At 39.7% G+C, this 17,525-nt stretch overlaps 3 protein-coding genes across 3 annotated transcripts; all 3 read left to right on the plus strand.

Moving 5' to 3' along the window:
• Positions 1–9,146: 9,146 nt before the first annotated feature.
• LOC115951893 (F-box protein GID2-like) lies at positions 9,147–9,671 on the plus strand. The gene has a single exon (XM_031069018.1). It carries the CDS (start codon positions 9,147–9,149, stop codon positions 9,669–9,671), a length of 525 nt encoding a protein of 174 aa, XP_030924878.1.
• Positions 9,672–9,967: 296 nt separating this feature from the next.
• On the plus strand, positions 9,968–11,341 carry LOC115953625 (2,3-bisphosphoglycerate-independent phosphoglycerate mutase-like). The gene is made up of 3 exons (XM_031071361.1): positions 9,968–10,080; positions 10,482–10,637; positions 10,843–11,341. Exons 1-3 carry the CDS (start codon positions 10,048–10,050, stop codon positions 11,005–11,007), a joined length of 354 nt encoding a protein of 117 aa, XP_030927221.1. The 5' UTR covers positions 9,968–10,047; the 3' UTR covers positions 11,008–11,341.
• A 2,971-nt stretch (positions 11,342–14,312) lies between these two features.
• LOC115953624 (cell division control protein 2 homolog C) lies at positions 14,313–16,443 on the plus strand. Its single transcript, XM_031071360.1, has 3 exons — positions 14,313–15,124; positions 15,237–15,375; positions 16,144–16,443. Exons 1-3 carry the CDS (start codon positions 14,442–14,444, stop codon positions 16,234–16,236), a joined length of 915 nt encoding a protein of 304 aa, XP_030927220.1. The 5' UTR covers positions 14,313–14,441; the 3' UTR covers positions 16,237–16,443.
• Positions 16,444–17,525: the final 1,082 nt, after the last annotated feature.

The following is a 17,525-nucleotide window of genomic DNA, read 5'->3' on the forward strand; positions in this document are numbered from 1 at the left end:
ACATGTGAGAGGGTCTAGGAGTGAATAAGTCTATAGTTGCCGCGTCATTGAATTCCTTAATTGAGTTTTGAGCCATCTGCCAAACCTGGGGGGAGAAGAGCACTTGTCATCAAGGGTGACTTTGTTTCTGTTGAACCAAATTGCCAATGCAACAATGAGGAACAGCTCCAAATCATGGGAAGGCTTGTGGGCTAAATGTACATGGCCGAATCATGGAATGTCCATTTATTTCTTTGGATCATTTGCGGCAAATCAGACTAGCAATTCCAAACCAGATTAGCAAATTCACAATGGAGTAAAGCATGATGAGTGGTTTCTAATTCCTTGCCGCAGATTGGACATTCATTACTAGTAGTGATGCCTCGAGTGCAGACCTTTTCCATTGTTGGCAGCCAGTTGACACAAGCCCTCCATGCAAAAATTTTAACCTTGGCAGGAAGTTTGAGGCGCCACAGGTTCTTCCAAAGAGGCTTGAATGGGTCCCCCTTGGAACTTTCCACTTCTTCCTTTGCTTCAACCAAGCAATGGGCAATATGGTACGCACTTTTTATAGTGAACTCGGCCCGATTGTTCCCTATCCAGATTAGTTTGTCATCAGGCAGACTGTGGCTAAGGGGTATTTTTAGAATTGCATCAGCTTCAAAGGGGAGGAAGGCGGCTCTAATCATTTCAGCTCTCCACCATTTTGTGGCCGGATCAATGAGAGAGGACACCATTAGGTAGATTGGGAGGCTAATAGGAGGGGAGATGACTTTGTGTGTGGATGGGATAGGAAGCCATTTGTCATCCCATATGTGAATTTGTTTTCCATTGCCCACACGCCACTGGGTACCCTTTCTAATAACCCTAAGGCTATTGAAAATGCTCCTCCAAGAATAGGATGGGGAGGAGCCAAGCGTTGCACTAAGGATGTCACCAGTGGGAAAGTATCTTGCCTTGAGGACACGGGCAATAAGGGAGCTTGGATTAGTAAGAATTCTCCAAGGTTGCTTCGCCAACATAGCAAGGTTGAAGGCCTGCAAGTTCCGGAAGCCCATACCCCCTCTTGACTTCGGGTAGCACATTTGTTTCCATCCAACCCAAGCCATCTTTGCTTCTTGGTGCTTTTGGCCCCACCAAAAACTCCTCATCATGCTCTCAAGATCTTCACATAGGCCTTGTGGGAACTGAAAACAGCTCATGGTGTAAGTGGGGATTACTTGGGCAACCGCCTTAATAAAGATTTCCTTGCCCTCCATAGAAAGAAGCTTGCCCTTCCAACCGGCCAGCTTTTGTCCCACCCGCTGCTTAAGAGTAGAGAAGACCTACTTTTTTGATCTCCCAATGAAGGATGGAAGACCAAGATACTTGGTGTGTCTTGAGTCATTTATCGGCCCCAAAATGGAAAAGATTGCATCCTTTGTATTCTGGAGGGTGTTTAGGCTAAAAAATATTGAGGATTTGTCAGTGTTTATTTTTTGGCCTAAGGCATCCTCATACTTTTGAAGGATTTGTTTGAGCTCTTGGCACTCTTCAGGATTTGCCTTATAGAAGAGAATGCTGTTATCAGCAAAGAACAGGTGGGTGACACTAGGACTGCTTTTGCAAATGGAGATGCCCGTGAGGAGGTGGTTCCTAACAGCCTCATGAATAATAGCCGAGAGACCCTCGGCACAAAGGAGGAAGAGACTAGGAGAAAGGGGGTCTCCCTGTCTAAGACCTCTAGACGGAGTGATGTTTCCAAAGGCAGCCCCATTTAGAAGGACTGAATAGGAGACTGATGTGATGCATTGCATTATGAAATTCACCCATCTAGAGCAGAAACCAAATTTTTCCATGACCCGCTTAATGAAGCACCATTCGACCCTGTCAAAAGCCTTGCTCATATCAAGCTTGACTGCCATAAAGCCCTCCTTTCTAGCCGTTTTGTGATTTAGGAAGTGCATAAGTTCAAAGGCCACCAGCACATTGTTTGTGATAAGGCGATCCGAGGTGAATGCACTTTGGTTCTCTGAGATGATGAGGGGGAGAAGGGTTTTGAGCCTGTTGGTAAGGATTTTGGGAATGAGCTTGTAGATTACATTGCATAAGCTTATAAGCCGGAATTCAGTCATTTTTGCGAGGTTGTTCTTTTTTGGGATTAGGGAGATGTTGGTTTTGTTGATTTCCGTTATGGGCAAGTTGTTATTGAGAACATTTAAGACCATATTAGTTACACTATTTTCCACAATGTTCCAATATTTTTGATAAAAAATAGCGGACATACCGTCCGGTCTAGGTGCTTTGGTTGGTTGAATTTGTTTGAGGGCATTGGCTACTTCTTCTTTAGTGAAGACACGAGTTAAGCTTTCATTCATATCCTCTGACACACTGGTGGGAATGGCCGCCACTACATCTTCAACCCGAGAGGGGCAAGCAGTGGTATAAATGTTTTCGAAATAAGCAACGGCAACCTGAGCAATACTTTCCTTCTCGTCACACCATCTGCCGTGTTCATCCCAAATCCCTACGATTGTGTTTTGTTTTAACCTTTTTGACGCGTGAGCATGGAAAAATTTTGTGTTCCTGTCACCCTTTTTGAGCCAATGTGCTTTAGCTCTTTGACGCCAATATAGTTCCTCTTCATCAAGAAGTTTATTTAACTCTCTCCATAAACTTCTGATTTCAGAACCTAGCTCACCAATTTTGTCATGTTGCGTGAGATTGCTTAGGGCATTTCGTAGGAATGTGACCGTACACAAATGAGCTCCAATTGAATAATTCAGAGGCACAGAGCTTTAAGTTCTCCATAATGCCTTCAGGTGTGCTAAAATCAAACCCCATCCCCCAAGAGGATTCAATGACTTCTCTGCAATCCTCATTTTTTGTCCATAGGGCTTCGAAGTGGAAACATTTGACATAAGATAATCGATGAGGCAGAGAAGCAGTGAGAAGCAGTGTGCAGTGGTCAGAGGTGGAGTCCACTAGGTGATAAACTCTCATCCCTTCAAATTTCTCAATCCACTCGAAGGTTGCTAATGTCAAACTTCAATTGAATTATGTTTTCACCTTCTTGCATGTTGCTCCAAGTAAAGTCAGTCCCACAATAGCCTAAGTATGAGAAACCACAAAAATCCACAACATTTCTAAAGCCATCCATTTGCTGCTGTGAACGGATAGAACCTCCTGCCTTTTCATTCATTAGCAATATCTCATTAAAATCTCCTAGGCATAGCCATGGGAGTTGGAACTGACTATGTAAGAAAGCGAGTGGGCACCAAGATTCATACCTTCGGTGTGTCTCCGGGTGGCCATAAAAGCCAGTGATCCTTCGCATAGAATTGTTATCTGCCTCCCTAACAATGGCATCAATGTGGTTCCCCGAGAAGCTTTTGATTTCTAGATTAATTTTACAAGTCTAGAATAAAGCAACGCCACCACTTTTGCCCTTGCCGGGAACAATGAGTCCATTTGCAAAACCAACTCTATTTTTTATTTTCTCCATATGCTTAACTTTCGATTTTGTCTCCATGAGGAAAATGATTTTGGGCTTCCAATGTTGCACAATGTCATGTAGCGCTCTAACTGACCGGGGGTTCCCAAGCCCCTGGCAGTTCCAGCTAAGGGGATTCATTGCTCAGGGCGGTGGCTGCCACCGCCGATCTCTCATCAAAGATTGGTTGGGAAATACCTAACTTGGTGCATCTTTTCTTTGTTTTGGAATCCTCCTCCTCGTCTTCAAAAATAAGCTTGTGAGAGTGCCATTTTCTGTGACACTCAGGCCCAAAGATCCCGGGCCTAAATAAAAGGTTTGGTGAACCGGGCCTTGACTCACCGCAGCTAACAAGCTGTTTAAGAATCAAATGATATACAGGGGATGCTCCTGACAATAAAAAAAAAAATGACAAGCAAGGATATTCGTATTGAAGAATGCCAAAAATAACAAGGTAAATTCAAAAGGAAAGAAAGCAGGATTAGCAAAGTGGTACAAAATTAATGCTAAGGGGATCCTAGGATTAATGAGGCATATTTCATTAATACGTTGTCTGTTAAGTTACAGAAAGCTCACTAGGACGTGATACAAGATTCAATCAAGCTCAAAAATTACAGTCTTGAGTGGCTATTTTAGCCTTCAAAACTTGCAAAGTTTGATTCTCTTTGAATCCGAGTATGTGCAATAGTGGTTTTTATAGGATACCGGGAAGCAATATTCGTTTTCCCTTAGTGTTTTCTTTCTCTTCACCACAGATTTACTGATAGTTTTTTCTCTAGAAAATCTCTTCTTTTTTCTCTCTTTTTCGCTGCCCCTTTCTTTGCAACCCATCCCTTCCTTTTATAATGGAGTTCTGGTCTTCCCGGGGAACCGTTGGTTCCCCTGTTTTGCCTTCTTGCGAACAGAGCCTGTTCTGTGCCTATCACTCGGTAAGTCCCATTTCCCGTTTTTCTCATTCTTTCCTTCTTTCAGCTCTGATTCTTTTGAAAGTTCCTAGTTGGCCACCTTCTTTGGGATGTGCTGAGGTATGCCCTTCTCAGCATCACTGTTTTTTGGCAATTTCCACTTTTCCCTTTTCTTTCCCATTTGGGCAGAATCCTGTTCTGCCAACTTGAAAGCTGCTTGTTATCATTCTTTTTTTTGTGCTTCCCTGTTCTGGTTCCCCGAGGTTTTTTTCTGTTTGTGCTATGAGAGGTCGCTAGGTTCTACTGGCGCTTGTGTTCTTTTGCTTTTGTTTCTTATTTTCTTCTTCTGTCTTTTTCTTTCGAGCTGTCCTAGTCTTCTTTTGTCTTTGTGCCTGAAATGATCCGCGCCTCTTGATGGTTGCTGAGGATCCTGACTTTTTATCCCTTGCGGTGGTTTTCTTTTTTTCTTTTGGATGCTTCTTCGTCTGGGCTTCAAGTCTCCTGGGCCTTTTTATTCCTTCGTGGTTCCCCTGCATCTGCTACTTTGGACTTAGCTTGATTTTTTCCTTTTGGACTTGACTCATTCTTTTGGGCCTCCTTCACTATGATCCTTTTTAGACCTCAACAAAGCTTTCCTGCACATTTAGATCCCACTGAAGGAAACTGAGTTTCAAAGGCTGGGCCATTAACTTTCCCCTTCTCCCTAGCCATTTTTTTTATTTGGACTTTTGCCTTTGGTTTTTTCCCCAGTAATGGGCCTGTGCTTGCTATCTTAATTTCCAATTCTTCCCTACTTGCATTTGTTGGCAAAGGAAGGGGGCTAGAGACATCCATAAGCTCCTTTTCATCTTGGGCTTTCAGGCCCATAAGAGATACTACGTCGTTAGCTTGCTTAATTGAACCAGAGTCACGTGGGAGCACTGTGGGAGGTGTGCTGGTCTCAGCACGTGCCATTAAGGTGTCTACAACATGCTGGCTCGCACGTGTGGGGTAATCACATCCCTTTAGGGTTTTTTCACAGAGTTTCTTCTCTGATCCAGCGGCGCTAGTTTTCCCCGATACATTCCTATTCTTTTCTTCATTTTTTCCGGGTCTATCAGTGCTGCCACACCCATCATCCATCACTGAAGTTGAGGAATTTCTTCCCGTGGTGTAAGTGTGGGCTTCCCTTTGTTCAACATACTCACCGTCTCCACCGCCATCACTACTGGTGGACTTTGATCTATCTCCCGCGGCCCTTGTGTTTCCATATGCTCGGAGCCAATCACCATATTGCCGAGGGGTGTTCTAGTGGTCAGTGCACTCCTGGCAGTGCTTGCCGTCATGGCCCAAACAGCCACAGGGGTAACAAAAGGTGGGTAGCCTCTCATATTTGAAGCTAACCCAAAATTTTTTTCCATTAACACTTGCTACTTTTCCCCTCCATCTCAGTGGTTTATCTAGTTGAAGATCCACCCTGATCCTCATAAATTTTGCTTGGTCTGAATGCCCTGTTCTTCGATCTGATTCAATGAATTTTCCAAGCTGTTGTCTAGTTCTCTACCCACTTCCATAGACATGTGCTCGAAGGGTAGATCCCAGATCTGAACCCAAAATGGAGAATGAGTGAAAACAATGTTTGAAGCTGACAATCCTTTCCTCCATCTGCATAGCAATAGCAGATTGTTGTCGAAATTCCAAGGCCCATTTCGTTCAACCCATTGCATTTGGTATTCCGAATTGAACTTGAACTGCAGAATGTTATTTCCTACCTCCACAATTTGCAGATCGGAACCCATTTTCCAAGCTGATTTCAGTGTGCTTTTTAAAACTCTCAGATTCTAATGTCTATCAGTGAGTAAGCGGCCAAAGAGGCTCAGCGAACACTCCTCTAGTAGATCTGCTCTGCTCTTGGTTGTGATGGTTATTTCCTCTTCTTCCTCTTTGGTAAGGCAGAGGTTGAGTAGGCCCTCTACAACTGATTGATCCATATCAGTGCCAAGGGAGGGAGTTTAGGCATAAGCCTGAGAAAGAGCCCTGCAAGGGGGTTAGGGAGAGAAGGCTCGACAGTGGTTGGGCGAGAGAGAGAACTCCTACTAGGGAGAGTTTAATTTTATTTGTCTAGAAGCTAGCGTTTGAGTTGCTGTTGTGAACTGTGATAACTGATAAAAAAATTTCATGCATGTTAATTGTTGGAGAAAGACTAAACAAAAATGTTCACACCATAAATGCATCACATGCCTAAAGTATATTTGGAAGTTCATATTTGTTCCCAATTATGGTAAAGAAAAAAAAGGACGATACCCACCTGAAGCACAAAAAAACACAGGAAAATAGAATTTAATAGATAAAACACAACAGAAATTGAGCAAGACGAAGAAGACCAAACACGTTTGGAAAAGAAAAAGAAAAAGAAAACTAAAAATAAAAAGAGAATGGAATAAGATCTTGTAATTAAGAATAAGTTCTAATGGGTTGTTAAAGTATTTGTATCAATTCAAACAATTTTTATTTTATTTTTATTTTTTAATTTTAACATAAGAACCTGTTGAGGTCTAAAAAGGATCATAGTGAAATAAGCCCAAAAAGAATAAGTCAAGCCCAAAAGGAAAAATCAAGCTAAGCCCAAAGTAGTAGATACAGGAGACCCATGAGGGAATAAAAGAAAGGCCCAGAGGATCTTGAAGCCCAGACAAAGAAGTATCCAAAAAAAAAAGAACCACGGCAAGGGATAAGAAGCAAGGATCCTCAGGAACCACCAAGAGGCGCAGATCCCTTCAGGCACAAAGACAAAGGAAGACTAGGACAGCTCGATAGAAAAAGACAGAAGAAGAAAACAAGAAACAAAAGCAAAAAGAACGCGAGCGACCTCTCATGGCACAGACAGAAAAAAGCCTCGGGGAACTAGGATAGAAAAGAAGAATGATAACAAACGACTTTCAAAAATGGCAGAACAGGATTCCGCCCAGATGGGAAAGAAAAGGGAAAAGTGGAAGACGCCAGAAATGAGGATGCCGAGAAGGGCATACCTCAGCACATCCCAAAGAAGATGGCCAACCAGGAACTTTCAAAAGAATCAGAGCTGAAAGAAGGAAAGAATGAGAAAAAACAGAAACGGGACTTACCGAGACGATGGGAACAGGACGTGCTCTGTTTGCAAAAGAGCAAAACAGGGGAACCAACGGTTCCCCGGGAAGACCAAAAAACTCCATTATAAAAGGAGGGGATGGGTTGTGAAGACAAGGCAGCAAAAAAAGAAAGAAACACAAGAAAGAAGAAATTCTCTAGAAAAAACTATCAGAAAATCTGTGGAGAAGAGAAAATACTAAGGGAAAAACAAATATTGCTTCCCGGTATCCTGTAAAAGCCACTATTGCACATACTCGGATTCAACGAGAATCAAATTTTGCAAGTTTTGAAGGCTGAAATAGCCATTCAAGACTTTAATTTTTGAGCTTGATTGAACCTTGTATCACGTCCTAGTGAGCTTTCTGTAATCCAACAGATAATGTATTAATGAAACATGCTTCATATTTCCCAGGATCCCCTCAGTATTAATTTCTTATCGCTTTGCTAAACTTGTTTCTTTCCTTTTGGATTTACCTTGTTAATCTTTGGCACTCTTCGATATCCTTGCTTGTCATTTTTTTATATTGTCAGGAGCATTCTCTGCATCTCACTTGATTCTTAAACAGCTCGTTAGCTGCGGTGAGTCAAGGCCCGATTCACCAAATCCTTCTTTTCATTTAGGCCCGAGATCCTTGGGCCTGAGTGTCACGAAAAAGGCACTCTCACAGAACCTTTATTTATTTATTTTTTTTTTACATAACTATATTTTAAAAATACTCATAACAAATCATCTATTTCACAACAATCCAAATTTATGCAAGTTTACATAGACTGATGGGGATGATGTTTGGAGTTGAATATGCAAAATTTACCCCTTACGCTATTATATATTTACTGATGTAATTGCTCTTAATTTATGTAAAATTTCTCTCTCTTCCCCGTTACTTTTCTTTATCACAACCTCTCCTCTCACTCTCTTCCTCTCTAACCCAGCTGCCTCTCATCCCTTCATCACTCACTCTCATTCTCACTCTCACTTTCACTCTAGCCTCTCTTCCTCTCTCTAGAATACGCCGCTAAACCACCAAACCACCGGCCTCTCCTCCACCTTGCCGCCACCTCATTGGGCTGTAGATCACACAAACAAAACCTAGAAATCACCAGCCTCTCCTCCACATGCGTTGCCACACGATCAGCCTTATCCTCACCCTCCGTCGTCACCAACAACGGTGGGATTGATTGGTTTTCTGGGTTTTATTTTTCTGGATTTCTGGTTTTATTTTTCTGGGTTTCATTTTTCTGGGTCTTCTGCGTTTTATTTTGTGGGTTGATTGGGTGGGATTGGTTGTGATGGTGGTTGGGTTGTGGTAGTCCAATGGTGGTGGTTGGGTTGTGTTGTTTTAACCACTCACAATGGTAGGTCTTGGGTAATTTTTCAAATTTTCGAGGGCATTTCTGTACTTTAAATTTAAGTGAGCTAGTATCTGACCTGTCATTCTTATGCAGGTGTCAAGTTTTAATTGGCCATGAAACAACATGCTGACTTGGAGTCTAGAAACAACGAATTATGCTACCAAAGGTTGTGTCCTAGTCGTGCCAAAGGTTGTCTCCTAGTATAATTCGGAAACTCACATGTTTATTTAGCTATGGGCTAATTTTGAGACCAAGGAGCCCTAATCCCTATTTCTTTTACCTTCTTTTTCTTTCTTTCTCAGTGCTCTCAATTTGAATCAATCCAGTAGATGAATTCGTGTGGTCGTGGGCTAGTTGAGAGTGAAGAACAGGACGAGAACAAGAAGATGAAGTTGATTGTAGTCGAGGAACAAGAACAAGAAGAGGGAAGTGAAAGTGAAAGTGAAAGTAGAACTGGGTTTGTGGATTTGGACCCGGATACGCTTCTCAACGTGTTGAAGCGCGTGGATGCGGATGCGGTTACGTTAGGACGAGCGGCGTGTGTGAACAAGCTGTGGCGCAAGGTGGCTGGGGACGACCAACTCTGGGAGCCCATCGTTACAAGGCACTTTCTTCGCTCGGGCGGGTATGGGCGCTTCGATGTGTTCAGAAAAGAGGTCCCCAAGTTTGGTGGCTTCTGTCGATTCCACAGTTTGCGCCTCTGGCCTCTATCAAAGCCCCCACCATCGGATTTTTTTTCGATCGATCCAACGGTTCTCAAAATCCAGCCCTTTTCAGACATTGCTTCAACGAGCTCAAAGATGGGTAAGGGGACCATCGGTAATATAACATGGTATCAGGGCAGGAGTTCCTGAGTTAACTCCTGAGTTCGAGCACTGTATTACTTATTATTATCCCATAAATGTTTTTAATTTTGCCTTTTCAGCATTGGATTTCCCTTTCTTTTTTTTCTTTTTTTTTTTTTTTGGGTTTGCGGGTTTTGTTTGGGTTATTGATTGTTATTGCCATTTTTGTTTCAGTTAATGAAATGGTTTGTGGCTCTCCTTGGGAGAATGCTGCAGATGCTATCCTCTGCCATATTATTACTATTATTCTAATTCTCTGGGCCAGCCCAGCTCAATATCAACTATTTGGAATATAGGAATGTTGATTGCTAATTTATTTGTTTGCTGTGCTTTTTTATTTTGGTGTACAGTCACAAGGTAATCAAGAGAGGATGCATAACGAATAATGAATGAGAGTCTGAGGTATCAGATCGGAAGGGTAGGTACCACCTATTGTTATATTCTTTAATCAATGTTTCATTAATATTCCTTGTTTATATATTGCCTCATAAATATAAGTCAGGATATCTATGTAGTGTGTTCAATATATATGTTGGAAAAAAAAATGCTTGCTGATGCTTCCCTTTCTACCGGTGTGTGCTGACCCATTGATAAAAACATGGTGTGTGTTTAGCTTCTCATCTTTCAACTGAGATGACTGTATTATATTGTTTTTGCTTAAACCATATCTGTATGTGTACTAGAAAACCAATTAAACCAATGATGAGATATGGGGAGTAGCTTGAATCAAGTCTTTCATCTTCTGTTTTCCTTTTCCTTTTACCTATTAAAAGAAAAGGTTGCATGTGGCTTACTGGAGAAAAAATTGGAAAATTGCAGATGATCCTTGATGCAATAGAGCAAGTTGGTGGAATTTATGTTGTTACTGCAGATCATGGTAATGCTGAGGACATGGTGAAGAGGAACAAAACAGGGCAACCTCAACTTGGCAAGGGTGGCAAAATTCAAATACTCACTTCTCATACTTGTCAGCCAGTAAGTTCATTGAATTCTTTTTACTTGAAACGCCCAAGTAATGATACACTTTTTTTTGGGCTTTACAGATTGCACGCTGCACCTAGGATTTTTTATTGTTATTGACTGTTAATTTATCAGTCAACATCGTTGTTATTACTATTAACTAGATGGATGTTGCTTCTCAAGTTCTAAAACATTGTATATTTGTTCTCTCTTTATTTAGGTGCCAATTGCAATTGGAGGTCCTGGATTAGCACCTGGTTGCAGATTCCGCAGGGATATTCCTACTGGTGGGCTAGCCAATGTTGCTGCAACTGTTATGAATCTCCATGGATTTGAGGCTCCTGGTGACTATGAGCCAACCCTTATTGAAGTTGTTGATATCTAGGGCAGCATAAAGATTTGATTCTTTAATGCATGGAGTTAGATATAGGTTACAATGCAACTCAGAAGGCTGCGGAGTATGGAATGCTATCATGATAAATAAGTTTTTATTTCTTACCAAAAGAGAAAAAAAGAAACAGTCACCGGTATGGTGGCTTCGGTATTTTGGGCTGTCTGTGGAGGTTTACAGAACAGTATGGTTAAAATGGAGTTTTTGTTATATCTTTTCTTAATCATGATTTTTGTCATGATTCGGTTTGCATTGAACGTTCCTGTTTAGACTTTAAATTGAATGGTTTTCAGCTCAAAAGGCTTAAGCTTAACAGGCTTGTTCTATACTTCTATCAACGTACCTGCTTTAGTAGGCCAGTTTGAGTTGCTGTTGTGAACTGTGATAAATGATAAAAAATTCATGCATGTTAATTGTTGGGGAGAGACTAAACAAAAATGTTCACACCATAAATGCATCACATGCCAAAAGTATATTTGGAAATTCATATTTGTTCCCAATTATGGTAAAGAAAAAAAGGACGATACCCACCTGAAGCACAAAAAAACACAGGAAAATAGAATTTAGATGCCGATTGGAGTGGGCGTTTGCGTTTTCAGATTTTTTTTTTTTTTTTTTCCCTGTGTATAAACAGTAACATCACATGGTTTTACTGTATAGGGGATAAAAATCATTGTTCATCATTTTGTTCACGCACTAAAAATTATTAAAAATGAATTCTACGGTAATATTCACGCATTTAAAAATTATTTTGTTACAGTATTTTCAGTTTTCAGTTTCAACAATAATAAGTTCAATCCAAACAGACCCTTAATAGATAAAACACAATAGAAATTGAGCAAGAAGAAGAAGACCAAACACGTTTGGAAAAGAAAATGAAAAAGAAAAAGAAAACTAAAAATAAAAAAGAGAATGGAATAAGATCTTGTAATTGAGAATAAGTTCTAATGGGTTGTTAGAATTTGTATCATTTCATACAATTTTTTTTTTTTTTTTTTTGTATCATTACATAGACTAATGTGGATGATGTTTGGAGTTGAATGTGCAAAATTCACCTCTTATGCAAAATTCACCCCTCAGGCTGGGATTGCTTCTTTTTTTTTTTTTTTTCCACAAATCCGCCTAACCCACCCAAATCCGCCTACATTTTATTATTATACGTTTTTGTTAATTACTTTTTTGCCACTTTCCCTAATATAAAGCAAAACTCTAAGTCCCTATTTAAGGGTCATCAAATAGTTCATGGCCCACGACCTGACCTAGAAACCCGGCAGTCCATCGGGTTAATGGGCGGCCCAGTAGCCCAGCCCGTTGGCCCAACCCGTTGCCTAGTCAAATAACTTAGAATTTATAACAAAAATATATAAGAGGTCTATGAAGGATTGATCTTGAGATATTGTAGAAGAATTTCTTAAGAGAACTCTCTCAATTACTAAGATACTTAAAATAATTGTGCTAAACTTAATTTATTTAATATATATTTTTCTAGTAGTCTAGCAAATTTGAATTAACCATTTGATATTTTTTTTATTAAAGATAAAAATAAAAAACTATTTAAAGCCTTAATTAAAAAAAATTAAATAAGTTTCCATCAACAAAAAAAAAATTTAAATTGATTTGACTGTAAAAATAAATAAATTGTAATTAATAAGTATTAAATTATTTGATTCTTTCCTTTAAAAACAATAGATTGATTATTCCCTTATAAAAAATGATTCTTTCTTTATAAAAATTGATGAACACAAGAAAATCAAGTAGGTTGAATGTCTCGAGCGTTGATGATCTCAAGGTTACTTGGAATGTCCTGAAAAAGTAAACACAAAATCAGAGAAGACCGGGGAAGATCGGCCAAGAATCCTTCGACGATAAAGTTAGTATTTTTGGAATTCCAATTTGTGTGGAAGTGTCTGAGTGCCTTACCCTCTTGTAGAAGAGCCCTTATATAGTGCTTGTCTGAGGCAGTTATTTCTCCTACCGTTGTGGAGTTTGGAAGACTTGGAGGTAACTTCCATAACTGCCATGGACGTTACATTATTTGGGGTCCGTTTTCCACAACCGTTTATTGGGGGAACGATTTGTAGCCTGACAGGAAAATAGAAGTCGCGTCGAGTTTGTAAGGAACATGTTCAGGACGCAAGGTGCTCGTCCAACCGACTTCACGGACGAACGAGCTTATCTTTGGACGAACATGCCCTATGCCACTCAACTCTTCCTTAGGACGAGCCATATGAACGAGTTTAGAAGTTGGTCTATTTTATAACACCATCAAAAATAATAAAATAATATGCTAACACAATCTTATTGGTAGCCCATTAGGCCCAACTTAGTAGCCTAGCCTATTTTAGACAAAATGGGCAGGGTTATGGGTTGGGGTTTTCTCTTTTGGTCCAGCCCATTGACGACCCTTATCCCTATTTATATTTTCTTGTAACTCATAAAACTAGTTTATGTTTATATTGTTTCTTAATTGAGTTGGGATAGGCCTATTTGATTTTCTTTCTAACTAAATGTCATTTGGTTTAAAAATTTGTGTATGATGATTCCGCTACTTAGACTTCTTAGATGGCAGGTGGTAGAAAATAGTTGTAATACTGTTGCTATTCTATTTTGATTCTCAATTGAGTTGGGATAAAACTATTTGGTTTGATTATTTGTGTTGGTATAATAATTTATGTATGGTGCTATGCTTAGAATTTTTAGAAGACTGCAAGGGCAACAAACACTTGTAAGTTGTAATATTGCTTTTCGAATGCTTAATTTTTTTTAAGGAAAAAAAAAAAAAAAAACTTATCCAAGCCATGGGTCTAACTTGACCCCAAGTGGGTTGGGTTGGACCCTTATGATGGGTTAAGTTGGGTTGAGGGGTTTTCTAGATCCAATGAGTTTTTTTCAAACCATCTATAGTGGGGTTGAATTGAGAAAATTCATCAAGGCCTCAACTTAATTTAAACCAATCTGTACATACTTTTACTTAATAATTGAGAGTTCTATTAATGGGTGTCTTTATAACAATTGTTAATAAATTTTTTTAACATGATAACATTACTTTAATGAAAAATATAAAAAATACATTTTTTTTTTTAATTTTCCACAAAAATATTTTATAAACTAATGTTTAGTATCTGTTAACTTTTACCAAATATAAGTAATTCGGTAATTTTGCAAAATAAAGAGGTGGCAGAAGAAGAGAATCAAAAAAATTCAAATTTCAAAATTCAAAAGATCAGGAAGGGAGCGAGGGAGGGACAGCCAGCCAGCCAGCCAAGTCACACGTGTCGAGTGTGCTAAAAAAAAAATTAACAAATCCATCATCCATCCCCCACTCCACTCCCTCTTTCCCTCCCCCCCTTTTTATAAATTTGAATTTACAAAACAAACAGAGAGAAAGAGAAGAAGAAGAAGAAGAAGAAGATCAAAATCGGAAAAAAATGGAAAAGTACGAGAAACTGGAGAAGGTGGGAGAAGGAACGTACGGGAAGGTGTACAAAGCTAAAGACAAGGAGAGCGGCGAAGTCGTCGCCCTCAAGAAAACCCGTCTCGAAATGGACGAAGAAGGCGTTCCCCCAACCGCGCTCCGCGAAGTCTCCTTGCTCCAAATGCTCTCCCAATCTCTCTACGTCGTCCGCCTCCTCTGCGTCGAACACTCCCTCAACAAACACGGCAAGCCTCTCCTCTACCTCGTCTTCGAGTACCTTGAAACCGATCTCAAAAAGTTCATCGATTCTCATCGCAAGTGCGCCAACCCTCGGCCCCTCCCTCCTTCCCTGGTTCAGAGTTTCCTATACCAGCTCTGCAAGGGCGTCGCTCACTGCCACTCTCACGGCGTTCTCCACCGCGATCTCAAGCCCCAGAATCTGCTGGTCGACAAGGACAGGGGGATTCTGAAGATCGCGGATCTTGGACTCGGACGCGCCTTCACCGTTCCTCTCAAGAGCTACACGCACGAGATCGTTACTCTCTGGTACAGGGCTCCGGAGGTTCTACTCGGATCCACTCATTACTCCACCGCCGTTGATATCTGGTCCGTCGGTTGCATCTTTGCTGAGATGGCAAGGCGTCAGGCTCTTTTTCCTGGTGACTCCGAGTTCCAGCAATTGCTTCATATTTTCAGGTCTCTTACAAGATTGATTTCATTTCATTTCATTTGCTTTTGTTTTATTACTAATAATTTTAAAATTATAAAATGAAAAAAAAAAAAAAAAATTGATTGATTTGAATTTCAGGTTGCTTGGCACTCCCACAGAGAAGCAGTGGGGTGGAGTTACTACTCTGCGGGATTGGCACGCGTATCCACAGTGGGAACCACAGAACTTGGCACGTGCCGTTCCTGCTTTGGGACCTGATGGTGTTGACCTCCTTTCGGTAACGCATTTCTTCCTCTTTCCTTCCACCAAATGGCCCTATTATATTTTTCAATTTCCTGCAACCCCTTTTTGTTTCTATTATGATGAAATTATCGTTTTGTCCCAAAACTTAATGCTTTTAGGAAAGACTGAATTTCATCATTTGCGTAGAAAATTGTGAATTTAATCATTTAACTATCGTTTTAACATACAATACAATACAATGTAATGCTAATTGCATCTCAATTCTCAATTCTTATCCTTTTGCCTGCTCATTCATTTCACCTTAATGTGTAGACTGTAGAAATCAATGTTACATTCTAAAATACTAAGATATGAGACAGTGCAAAAGCTTTTTCTTCATTGTTACCGAGGGACAAATAATCTGCTAGCCTTTTTGTAAGATTCTAAATCTTCTATTATATCTCATAGTTGTGACTATAACTTGTCAAATCTAGCAAAGTTCTTCCTTCTTGGTCTATCTTTTATATAGTCCAGACCCTAGAAGTGATGTGATAGATCATATGGGTTTTCACCATCTCTCATATTTGCATTTGTTTAGTATAGTTGACCTATTTAGTTTTATGATTATTAAAAAAAAAAAAAAAAAAGCTGAGTACAAACTAATTTAACATGTTAGCAGAACCTCATGCTTAGTCTTCTCATTGTTCTTAGAATGCTACTGAACCTCATGTTAGCTTTATTATGAATGCTAATTATCTATATATGCCCCCTTTTGTTTGTTTCAGCTTTGTGTGATTTACAGTTTTTCTGTTTTTACTTGCAGAAAATGCTTAAATATGACCCAGCTGAAAGAATCTCAGCCAAAGCAGCACTTGACCATCCCTATTTTGACAGCCTTGACAAGTCACAATTCTGAAATTGTGTTGCCTAATCAGAGATAGTCTGAACTTGTATTTTTCTTGTGGTGCTATATAGTATATGCTGGGAATTTACTTTCACGTGTTTAAGTTGAGAGGCTGACTTTATCAATTGATACTTGGTCAAGTCAGTTGTCATCATCTTGGTGATTTGAACTTTGTTGTATGTGATTTACAACTTAAATCTTACTGTGTTTTTCTATCTGGCAGTTTTTTCCTTTTTCTTATTCTTTTAGGTATTAGTCTTTGAGTAATGCTGGGGAGTAAAGCCACCAGAGTGCAAGGGTGAGGTGTCAGTGGTCTTTGGAGAATTGGAGTTTGGACCAAATGGCACCTTCTCCCTTGTAAATAAGTAGTTTTAATTATCTCATACATTGGATATATGAACGATCTCTCTTACAAACATGTGGATTCCATATTTAGTTGGAACCAAATCATTGTGAGAGAGATGATGCATATGTCAGATGTACAAGATATTTTCTCATAAATAAGGGATGAAGGGTGATGTACTGGTTCTTGTTGGGATGAGTTGCTCCATGAAGATTGTGATTCTTTCTTGTTGAAAATTTATTATTTCATACTGTTTCATGATTTTTAAGCTTAAGAAGTGCTCCCTTTTTGCAAAATTGTCCACAAAATTTGATTGGAGGAACCGTACAGATCTCTCAATTAGCAGTAACAGGATGTGCAATACAGATCTGCTAATGTATAAATAGGCTAGAAAGGGTATGGCCCTAGAGAAAGATTTATTATAAGCATATTGTATACAGATGATTAATAAACAGACCCAATTTGCCGTTGCGAATTATAAATTAGGCATGAACATGTTTCCTGAGTCTTGGGTTGTTGTAGACAATCAATGAGACGAAACGCAGCATTATTGTGTCAAAAACCACATGAGTTGCTTTGTCGATAGAGAGATTTTTTTATGGCATATTATTCAGATGACTGTAAGACATATTTGCAGCAGTCAACATATCAATCAGGCCAAGACTTGCTTTTGCATCTTTGTTCTGTTTAGACTGATTTTCAGTTGAGAAAGCCACATCAAGAACCAGTTGTGTTGCAGTAAATCTTGTGTACCTCTAGAAAGTTGAAAATGCCTGAAACCTACTTTTCCCTGAACATGTCATCCCCAAGTAGTGGTCTCCCTTCTCTCTTCCCCTCTCATTTACTACATTCCTCCGCGTTGGTAAACCTCATTGGTTTCATATTTATGTTTATAGAAACAAATGCCATTGCTCAATGTTATTTTTTCAGTATATATAAATCAATATTTTCTAGTGGA

This window comes from Quercus lobata, chromosome 7 (genome assembly GCF_001633185.2).
Source record: "Quercus lobata isolate SW786 chromosome 7, ValleyOak3.0 Primary Assembly, whole genome shotgun sequence".
Classification (NCBI taxonomy): domain Eukaryota; kingdom Viridiplantae; phylum Streptophyta; class Magnoliopsida; order Fagales; family Fagaceae; genus Quercus; species Quercus lobata.

Coding starts and splice junctions, on each gene's coding strand:
- LOC115951893 (XM_031069018.1), top strand. CDS start 9,147: ATGAATTCGTGTGGTCGTGGGCTAGTTGAGAGTGAAGAACAGGACGAG.
- LOC115953625 (XM_031071361.1), top strand. CDS start 10,048: ATGAATGAGAGTCTGAGGTATCAGATCGGAAGG. Junction 10,081..10,481: donor TGAGGTATCAGATCGGAAGG/GTAGGTACCACC, acceptor GGAAAATTGCAG/ATGATCCTTGATGCAATAGA. Junction 10,638..10,842: donor CTTCTCATACTTGTCAGCCA/GTAAGTTCATTG, acceptor CTCTTTATTTAG/GTGCCAATTGCAATTGGAGG.
- LOC115953624 (XM_031071360.1), top strand. CDS start 14,442: ATGGAAAAGTACGAGAAACTGGAGAAGGTGGGAGAAGGAACGTACGGG. Junction 15,125..15,236: donor CAATTGCTTCATATTTTCAG/GTCTCTTACAAG, acceptor TTTGAATTTCAG/GTTGCTTGGCACTCCCACAG. Junction 15,376..16,143: donor ATGGTGTTGACCTCCTTTCG/GTAACGCATTTC, acceptor TTTTACTTGCAG/AAAATGCTTAAATATGACCC.